Raw genomic sequence first — 10,343 nt, 5'->3', positions numbered from 1 at the left:
TTACGAGAATACAGTACACGTTCGACCTACTCTGATTTCTAGGAGATAAACACCATATTGAGCATTACAGAATTCCACTTTTAGCATTACCCGAGCTAGAAATTATCCACCATGCAGCCCGAGCATCATTCCCACGAAGTCATTTTACCGCGATCGTTCTTCGCGAAGAAATGGGCGCTTCCTACGAGCTGCAGAGCAACCGTGGTTCGACGGGCACCTCAGATTTCAGTCTTTTTATCCAAATGCCGCTAGTAATTCAGATAGAATATAAGTCAGGGTCGGCAGCCCAACGATTTTAATGTTTATTCTTGGTTGTACAAGCGTCCTTTGAGCAGCTGTCCCAGGTGTACTGCGGAGTGGGCACCTCCAGCTGCATCTTCCGTGCTCGTCGAACGTTTGGCTGAGGGACGACCTCCGGCCCCTTAGCCAAGGTGCGCCCGGTCAAATGATCTGCTTGATAGGCGCTGTTTGTCGCTGGGGTTCGAGGAGGGGTCCAAGTCACCTAGATTGGTTTCTGAGATTGGTTATCGAAGCGCAGAGGCAAGATTGCGTGGGGCGAAATATCCAAATATTGCACCTACTGCATTGGTGAGTTACCTGGAAGACATGAATCTTCTCTACTTAGGAGTCCATAATATTGGTAGGGCTTGTATGCCAATGAATTGCCCTCATAGCGACAGACTCACTGAGGCTTGACAACAGTTGCGTCGGCTTGAAGCACTCGAAGAGGCCCAGAACTCACCCGGTCCCAGTGATGCAAAGGCTAAAAAGGCGGGCACCAGAACGAGTGTAGTGGCTTTCGAGTATTAGGTTGGGTCTTTGCGTCTTTTGCCGGACCGTTGGGTGGGTGGAGGTCCAGGGCCTCGAGCGAAGGAGGAGTACTCGGTAGAGAATTGCCTATCAGGTGCAAATACCTAGTTCATCCACTTTGGTGCCACTGCACCGGTGACTTCCTTCCTGCATCAACAAACCCTTTCATTGTCGGTCAGTCTTTACAGAGTCCACCAATTTGTACAGTTCATTCTTTGACCAATTTTCTTCTCTCGTTACCCATCGCCATCGCAAACGTCCAATAGCCTAGCCTTTGCCTCGTCGATCGACCCCTAGCTCGGCCGTGTTGTTGTGACGCATAGCTGCCACCTCCTGGCCCTTGCAGACGGATTGAACTCCCCCTCGCCTCGTCTCAACGTCCTGCTCTCGAGCCCCTTTGTTTCCCCTTGGACACATATTTTGAAGTTGTTATCCTTTCACCTCAGGCGGTTTCATCATACCTTGAGTCTTCGATTCACCTACTGTTGGTTGTGAGGAGAATGGCCTTGTGGAAGGCGCAGGGCTTCTAAACTGAACAATGTGATTCGCGACCTTTTTTGGTTCTTGCAGCAAAATGCGCGAGCCTCAACCTTCCGGTATTTATGTTGCACCTCTACGAATCCGCAAGAATAGTGATGACGACGGCGGCGACGATGAAAACCACGGGCCATCCGTCAAAACGAAAGATTCGGTGTTGCCCAACACGAATCCACGACCGGCATCTATAGAATCCCTCGACGACATGGCCTCCTCCCGCGCAAGGTTCCACAACTATCTACGCGCCCTTTATCCCTTTCAGCCCTCCTCTCCTCATTCCTCCACCACAGTTACACTACCTCTCAATGCGGGCGATATCATTCTTGTACACTCTGTGCATATCAATGGCTGGGCGGATGGCACACTGTTGGAGACAGGAGCACGCGGATGGCTGCCGACCAACTACTGCGAGGGCTATGACTATGCTGCTATGCGACCTATCCTCAAGGCATTGACCGAATTCTGGGACCTCGTCCGCTGCGCGAGCGATTCAAACCTCGGCCTTTTCCGCAATCAGGACTACATGAGAGGGCTGGTCGCGGGCGTCCGCGCCTTGCTGGAACGCTCCAACTGTCTGACCCGTGATTGTTCCCTGGTCAAGAAGCACGATGCCATACGCAGGACACGTAAAAACCTTCTCTCTGATCTCGCTCTTCTTGTTCGTGCGGCGAAAGAACTGCAACAAGTGGTCATGGGCCATTCTGCCAGCAAGGACACCCTCGACATTCGGCTGGATGACATGCTCTTGAAGGCATTCCGGATCGTCACCCGCGCCGTCTTGTTTTACGACGTCTGGACCGAGCAAGCCGATGCGTCGCCAGGAGCTGTCACAAGACCACCCGACTCTTCCTCGGAGTCCGTCGCGATTATGCAATCTCAACACTCGATTAAATCACAAGCTACTGTCCGACGTCAAGCCTCAACATCCGTCACGACAAAAGCTGCAGGCACCACCGTCTTGTCAAAACACGGCAGTCACAGTTCTACAGGTAATCCAACCCACGTGCGGCGACACTCATCCATCACGCACCGCATGTCGTACAGTCGTAGTACGAGCCAGAAGAATTCAAACCTGATCTCCGAGTTCCTCAATCGCTCTTACGACGAGTTTCTGACCGTGCTGGCATCGTTCCTGGGATCTCACATGCAATCCAGATCATCGTCCGAGTTGTTGCTGACCACACAAAACGCTGTTCGGGCTTGTCGACAGCTCTTTGCCGTGGTCGAAACGGTTATTGACCGAGACTACAGCACTTCTCGACCGTTGGTCCAAGCCAAAGATTCTATGTACGACGCGATCACTGAACTGGTCCACGCTGCTCGTCAGGTTTTCAAACCTATTCGCTCCATGGATGACGACTTGATATATTCTCCCGACGAGGCGCACAGCTTGGTACAGGCTGCCACAGCATGTGTCAGTGCTGCAGGTCGATGCGTCAGCAGAACCAAAGCGACGCTGGAAGAAATAGGAGATTTTGAGATCGAAAATTTGAGTTACCTTTTGGGACGAAACTCGGGTGGTTCCAGCACCCCGGAACCAGCGAACTTCGAACGCCCGCCTTCGGAACGTCTCACAACTTCATCCGCGGTGACGTCGGCCAAAGCTAAGAGCACAGATAGATTGGAAGAGCGCCCTCGCATCATTATAAATCAAGGTCTCCTGACTCCTCCTCTTTCTCATACCACTGCCGAGTCTCCTTCCACAGCCTCCGGAAGTGTTCCTCCTACCCCAAAAGACGATGTGGTGGTGGAGATCATTCGCTCGTCGCCATTACCTTCCGCGTCTCTGGCTCATCAGAAGATCTCATCAAGCTCTCCAGTCTCCAGCCAGTCTACAGAAGTCAGACATCATCGCAAGTCCGGCGCCCACGCAGTGGGAGGAAGCACAAGCAGTGACAGTAGCTTCGAACGCCTTGAGCGAAGGTCAAATCCCAGCAACCTCTCTTCGGCGTCAACGCGGGTCACATCGGTTCAAGAAGACCTTAGCCACTCACTAAAGCCGCCTGTCTCGAGACCATCGCATGACGGCGGTGCACGTGAGCCCCTTGACGATGACGAGGATGCTGAAGCTGAAATCCTTGTTCACACCTATTCCCAAGAGCTTGTTTTTAATCGAGAGGGTATAATCGTCGGCGGGACACTCAATGCCTTAGTGGAAAGGCTCACCGCCCCTGATTCGGCACCCGACGTATCTTTTTTTACCACAATCTACCTCACTTTTCGCTTATTTGCGACTCCGGTGACCTTTGCTCGCGCTCTGATCTATCGCTTCGAATACGTAGGCGACAACCTGAGCATCGCAGGCCCTGTGAGACTCCGCGTTTACAATGTCCTCAAAGGCTGGATGGAATCTCACTGGCGGCATGATTGTGATGACACCGCACTTCCAGTAATTGTCGGCTTCGCGAGAGAATCACTTATTAATGTATTGCCAATGGCCGGCAAGAGAATCCTTGAGTTGGCGGAGAAGGTTGCCACAAGTCATGCCCCCATCGTCCCAAGGGTATTGTCCGCGATCGGGAAGACCAGCACATCCACCGCAGCTTATGTTGACCCGAGCACCCCATTACCACATCCTGTTATTTCGAAGAGCCAGCTCACTGCGCTGCGAGCTTGGAAAATGGGTGGCCCGTCAGTTTCCATCCTCGACTTCGACCCTTTGGAACTGGCCCGTCAGATTACGTTGAAGACTTCCAAGATCTTCTGCTCCATCCTCCCCGAGGAGCTTTTAGGAACGGAATGGACCAAACGAAGCAGTTCCCTTGCCGTCAATGTGCGCGCCATGTCGACTCTGTCCACGGACATCTCGAACCTCGTCTCCGATTCCGTTCTTCAACTCGAAGAACCAAAGAAGCGAGCCGCCATCGTCAAACAGTGGGTCAAGATTGCCAACAAATGTTTGGACTTACGCAACTTTGACACAGTCATGGCGATTGTCTGCGCCCTGGATTCAACCAACATTAAGAGAATGAAGAGGACATGGGAATGCGTACCGCATAAGACCAAGACAGTTTTTGACGAGATGTGCAAGATTGTTGATGTGGCTCGAAACTATGCTGTACTGCGTCAACGTATTCAATCCCAACTTCCGCCGTGTTTGCCTTTTATCGGTGTATACTTGACAGACCTCACGATGGTCGATTCAGCCAACCCATCTACAAGGCCGCTTTCGACAGATCGCGGGGAAGCTTCAGTCATCAACTTGGACAAACATATGAAGACGGCGAAGATCATATCCGAGTTGCAAAAGTTCCAGATCCCTTACCGCTTCGCCGAAGTCTCCGAGCTCCAGACCTGGATGCAAGACCAACTTATCCGAGTCAGATCTGCAGGAGATGGAAGTTTCCAGCTTCACTATCGACGCTCACTGATCTTAGAGCCTAGAGAGCCCAGCAGAAGTCCAAATCCCGAGACAGGGACTGGCAAAGACAGGGAAAGGTTCGACTTCTTTACATGGGCACACCTGGTCCCGAAGGAAAAGTCTGTCTCAGTGTCTAGTTGACCAGAAACCTCAAAACCCGGCACAAAACCCGGGCTTCAGACGTGACGTTGTTATGATTTTGTGTGTCCATTCTTCCCAGGATCGTTATGAGCTTATGATACCCCACGGCTGTCTGTCTTTCTTCTTGGTTTTGCTATATTTGCTGCTAGCGTGCAATCTTGGATCCCCTCGCAAGGCGTTGGATTATGGGACTGGTATTGCTGATTTCCTGTGAGCTACTTGGATCCGGCGTTTTCAGGTGTTTGGCTCGTTGACGGCGCCCCCAGTCCAGGGATCTTTGCACTTAATGTGGGTGTATCATATCATCTACGTCGTTCTTTCCAGAACCCAGGTCTATAATAGGGAGGCTCAGACACAAAATGTACGTATTATGCATCAAGCTGGGCTCGATTTTGTCTACACAATACTGGATACTTCTGCTGGTGGCTAGGCTCATGGGTGGGAAAAGGTTGTTGGACCGAGCTTTAGAGATCTGGTTGTGTTGGTTTAAGATTTCGCGTAGGCAGGACAGGCAAGAGACAAACTACCACCAGTGTCTTGATAAGTCTACCCTAATTGTCCATATACCGTCACAAACACACAAATGAGGGTTTCTCAAACATGCAGCGTCCATTGGCAATGCCTTCCATAACGAAAATGTTCTCCAGGGACATGTATATCACTTGGGTGTATCGTCCAGGTATATAGATCTGTTAATGCACTCTTCATGGACACCCGATCGGCGGTGATGGAGGATTGTGCCAGTCGTACGGGGTGTATACCAGCTCCTATTCACAGACATGGCCTAGGCTTCAGATCCCAGCAGCCTCTACGGACGATTGTCTCGTACCCTTTCCAGTTGAGGGCAATACAGAAGTGCCTACAAGGAATATGTATCTGCCGAGTTCGCAACGGGGTCTAACGTAAGTCTCTGAGAGAATTTAGCTCGTGATGTCCTATAGGGATCATGTTTGAGTGTAACAGAATTTTCCATTTAGACGACCGTAGCGGGGAAGAGATATGGTAGGCTGGTTGGAAGTACATCGCAAGGAGGGTTAATTACCACCGCCGTTGTCCAAACCGGTGTCGCGCCCAAGGCTGATAATAACTCGAGTGATCTCTTTCGCGAGACATGCCAAAGTGGGTGGCAACATTAACATAGCCGTCTTCGGAATGGTTGCCAGTCCTCTTGATCGCTTCAATGTCCAAGACATCCATCTCCCAAGGTGTCCGACAGTAGACACAACGCAAGCCCTTTCCCGCTTGGCTCCTAGCCCACTCACTAAAGCATGACTTGTGTATGTTGTGTCCACATTGCACTTTACACCAGACCAGCTCGTTGTGCTCCTCGTCAAGCTCCATGTAGCAGATTGGACATTCTCCATCAGTGGCCTTGCGGATGCCCTTCGGGGTTTCAGACAGATCGGTAGGAATTGGAGGCGCATGAGCGAATATTTCCTCCAGCTCCGAAGTAAGCAGAGCAAGCTGGAATTGGAGATGTTGAGGAGCCTTGAGAACTGTGTGAAGAACGTAAACCTTGTGTTTACATTCGTTGCCTCTCAGCGAGTCGGGACAGGTGCAGGTTGGCAAGTGGCTGATGGTGACAGTGTAGACATTTCCTGTCGACCCAACAATGTCGATGTCTTCCGACGGTGCCCCTGCTCTCAGACTACGTTTGCGACCGAGCACAATCATGCGTTGAGTTTGGGATCGCTCGAGCTTCACGAGGAAAGAGGCCGGAGGCTTGCTTCTGTGATGGCGCCTTCGCGTCTCCTCGGCATCTCCTCCTTTCTTTTTCCCGGGTGTGGAGGAGGTGCTGCTCTTTTTGGCACTGCGGTGCGACCTCTCCGACTCGTTCTCAAAATCCTGTGTACCCAGTGATTCATTCTTCTGGGCTGGGTTGGGAAGGGGCGATTTTCCGTGTATAGAAGGCCTAGATTTGGACAGAGTAGTTTTCATGATTCCTCCGCCACGGGAAACGCGGGAGATCTTCGTGGGAGGCATCTGGAGCACTGAGATTGCTGGTCCGCAGCGGACTCCCAGACTTGGTTACGAGGTGTTTGCGATGATCTTGGATGGCAGGGACAACAATTGGAGAACGGTTGCCACGCAGCTTGCGGTTGATATTCGGAAGCCCTGAAACGCCTAGCGCTGAGGCGGACACTGGCACAATGCATGGTTTTGCTTGCCCCACGTCAACCAAGACTCTTCATTCTTGCTTCATTCCAGTGCCGCGCCTTTGATATCTGTTATTTTCTACATATATCCCTCAGAAAACTAGCCCCCAGGGTTGGAAAGCTCTTGAATCAACCGTAAGAATTGTCCTGACTCCATCACCACTCGGCCCCCAACAATAATGCTACGGTCATGAACAAGCGAAGTAGACACCGGCGAGAACTCACACGTGTCATTTTCATTGCCAATTATGCAACAGGTAAGTCGCTAGCCGGATGCTCCTTCGAGCTCCTTGCATCAACAAACCCAGCAGTCATGGTTGGTGGCTTGTCTGCGACAGTCCCAAAGCTATATGTCTCCAACGCCAATCTTTCTTTTCACGAGCGCACAACGGGCCTCGTTAAAAGCCAATTGCAGGCCGCTATGAGCCTCATACACCTTGATAGCGACAAGGTCTCGGTAAAAAGTCAGACATTCGCGTACGGCACCAACGCCATCTTTCGTCAACCCGATTTATACCAAGTCTTGAGAATGCCCACCAGGGTTTTGCACGGAATCTGTGACTGTTAGCCATGTGCAACTCTCCGGCGGTGGGACACTCACAGTCAGTGGTCACAAACGCTCTATCAACCTCGGTCAACGCCTCACAACAGTATTGCAATGTCTCGGCAATGTCGTGCGTGCGCCTTAATGGTGTCTTCTCGTCTAACAATATGTCGAACTCTGCCCACACGCCATCTCCGGCGTGGTACGCAATAACCGACTTGAAACCGGACACCAAGTTGCTGAATCGGTAAGCCAGATATATCAATTTATTCTGGAGCGTTTCGTCCACCGCCAGGCCGCAAAGCCTGCTGACATTGTCGATACAGGTGTCGGCCCAGTCGTAGATAATGTATAAGGAAAGCAGTGCTGCGCCCAGTGGATCCAACCACCAAATGCCCGCCTGTTTACCGATCAGAGGGAAGAGCAATGAGAGTGTATTGAAATAGACATCTGTCTTGCAATCCTGAGCGAGCGCTTGCACTTGTGTCGTCTTGATTCTTATGCATCCTAGGCCGATCAGACCTTTGATTCCGATGGTCCCTGCCATGGAAACAATAGCCAGTGGGGGCAATGTAGCAATGTCGTGGTTGCCACTCGGGAGCAGTTTCTCAACGGACTCCTGCAGTATTTGAAGAAACGATACGACCATGATGATGGAAAACACAAGGATTCCAATGGGTTCCAGCCTCCGGCGGCCGACTGGGAACTTCCTCGAGAGTGCTGACAACCTCCAAGATACAAGTTTGTTCGTCGTCCATACGATGGCCGTGCACAGGAGGTCCAGCGCCGAGTCAACCAGAGAGGCAATCAATGACAGAGATGAGGACTTGAGCGCCGCTATTCCCTTGGCTACGAGGAGAATAATATTGGCAATGACATTAATGTTGATTGCCCAGCGAGCGTTTCGGTCTGCCTTTTGTCTTCTTTTCTGCACCTCGTCCGGCAAGAGAAAGTCAATGTGCTCTTCCACATGCTGCAGTCTCCCTTCTCTCTCTCGGATGCCATCATGATTAGCGTCGGTGTTCATGCTCTCCATAACCTCGTCGGCCATGGCCAGCACTATCGTGTCCACCTCGGCCCAATCATTCAAGGTGGCGTTCTGTTTCTCGTAGAATTTGCGGATCTTTTTGTTTTTTATCTGCTTCAGCTAGATGCCACAGGTCAGCGAGACGAAAACTTCCATGGGGTAATGCCTTTACCTCCTTGTCGCTTTTTCTGGCGTTCTCAAATGCTCCTCTTTGTACACCTTCCCGCAGCTGCTCCTTTAATGCAGCTGTGGTTCGGCGATCCAAAACATACTCGACAGCATCCTTGAAGCGAGGAAACCGTCTAGGACCGTTCCCGGATTCCACATCTGCCTCCCTCCAGTGATCATCTCCCTGGTTCTTCCCCGTGTTCAGAGTTCGTTTGCCGACCATCGCACCGTCACTGGGGTGAGACCCGAGAGAAGTCAGGTAAATGAATGAGCGTTAGATTTAAGTCCTTGAACTAATAGAAGACAGGGATAGAACCTGGATGAAGGAAATGGCTAGATTCCATTGTTGATATAAGAAGCAGATCTCATCGAAAGCGCCCCTGCTCCAATGACGACATCGAGCCAAACGATTCCCTGTCTCGCCCTCCAAAGCCAGGAAAGCTTGGTCGACAGCCAAACATTTAGCTGTTGAGCTAGTCTAAGATTCCGCCCCGGCAGCGGATCCCGGGCAGCCTATTGCTAATGGAAGATCTTGATGTTTGTAAGGGCCCGTTGAGGCTTCCGAAGCTGCGTGCCTTCTGATCCTCTCATGGCCCATGCCATGGATCGGCAATTCCGCCGCGGAGTTGTGGGAATAATCAATGCATACAACTCATTGTAATTGATATATGTAAAGCCACATGTTGCCAACCACAATGCAGAGATCTCCCAATCTTTGATGTGTTTTCGTGAACGCCACACCCCCAGTTATACCGCGGAGGACGCTTCCACGGCCAAGATTACGAGTTTCTCAAGGGATTGAGAGCATCTGCGATGCATGTTGCCAATTAATATTGTGAGATATGGTGACTCCCCTTATATAGAGCAAAAGCCTCATCTCCCTGAAGGGCTCTACCTCCTTGAATGCGTCTCTTTTGATAGTTTCCCGAACTTCACCAATACGGCTTCCCTACCCACCAATTTCCGCGACATGTCAGTAGAAAATATTTCGCATTACTTCAAGACATTTCAGACTCTCAGGTCTCCAAGAGCGCGAATCAAGGAGTCAAATAATCAGCCCGATGTTGGAGGTCTCTGACCTCGCATCTTGGCGAGTGACCGTTCTGTTCTAGTCTTCAAGGCTGTAACCCGCAATTTGATTTGAGCCAGATCTGGGGCAGGTCCATTCGCGGTTAAACTTGTATCTCGATTCGTGTTCGACGTCTCGGGTATAGTTGAGGCACACGTGGTTGAAGTTCTGCTTTTGCCTTCGAGTAGGATACCCTTATCAGGCGGTAACTTGATGGTCTCACTGGGTCCATCCTCCTTCCCAATACCCTCGTCGTTGCCATCGGCTGATCCAGTGTCTTGTTCGGGCCTCGAAGGCTTCCGCTTGCCATGAGCCCATGCCTTCACAAGTTCGAGCTTGGCACCTGGTAGCTCCATGAAATCTCCAATCACACCGATTTTCTTACAGCCCTCACAAATAGCGGGAAATACGTGCAGGTTGTCGCTGACACTATCTCCACAGACTGGATGGGTTTTAGCATTTGCCAAATTGGAGGCTAATATTTTGTCCACCATGTCCGCACACTGAACGATAGTCTTGATTTTGACATG

The 10,343-nt window shown here is 51.1% G+C and overlaps 4 protein-coding genes across 4 annotated transcripts; 1 reads left to right on the top strand and 3 right to left on the bottom strand.

Moving 5' to 3' along the window:
* Positions 1-1,384: 1,384 nt before the first annotated feature.
* Positions 1,385-4,849, top strand: AYL99_04727 (hypothetical protein; the record flags this gene model as incomplete). Its single annotated transcript, XM_018836239.1, has 1 exon — positions 1,385-4,849. The coding sequence occupies one exon, from the start codon at positions 1,385-1,387 to the stop codon at positions 4,847-4,849; it is 3,465 nt and encodes a 1,154-aa protein (XP_018695889.1).
* A 1,038-nt stretch (positions 4,850-5,887) lies between these two features.
* On the bottom strand, positions 5,888-6,832 carry AYL99_04726 (hypothetical protein; the record flags this gene model as incomplete). The annotated part of the gene is made up of 1 exon (XM_018836238.1): positions 5,888-6,832. The coding sequence occupies one exon, from the start codon at positions 6,830-6,832 to the stop codon at positions 5,888-5,890; it is 945 nt and encodes a 314-aa protein (XP_018695888.1).
* Positions 6,833-7,516: 684 nt separating this feature from the next.
* On the bottom strand, positions 7,517-8,967 carry AYL99_04725 (hypothetical protein; the record flags this gene model as incomplete). The annotated part of the gene is made up of 3 exons (XM_018836237.1): positions 7,517-7,560; positions 7,607-8,696; positions 8,749-8,967. The coding sequence occupies 3 exons, from the start codon at positions 8,965-8,967 to the stop codon at positions 7,517-7,519; spliced, it is 1,353 nt and encodes a 450-aa protein (XP_018695887.1).
* An 830-nt stretch (positions 8,968-9,797) lies between these two features.
* AYL99_04724 (hypothetical protein) lies at positions 9,798-10,307 on the bottom strand (the record flags this gene model as incomplete). Its single annotated transcript, XM_018836236.1, has 1 exon — positions 9,798-10,307. The coding sequence occupies one exon, from the start codon at positions 10,305-10,307 to the stop codon at positions 9,798-9,800; it is 510 nt and encodes a 169-aa protein (XP_018695886.1).
* Between the last annotated feature and the right edge of the window lie 36 nt (positions 10,308-10,343).

Source organism: Fonsecaea erecta, assembly GCF_001651985.1.
Source record: "Fonsecaea erecta strain CBS 125763 chromosome Unknown Scaff3, whole genome shotgun sequence".
NCBI classification, from domain to species: Eukaryota; Fungi; Ascomycota; class Eurotiomycetes; order Chaetothyriales; family Herpotrichiellaceae; genus Fonsecaea; species Fonsecaea erecta.
The sequence above is the reverse complement of the archived record's forward strand: the minus strand, read 5'-3'. Positions and strand labels throughout refer to the sequence as shown.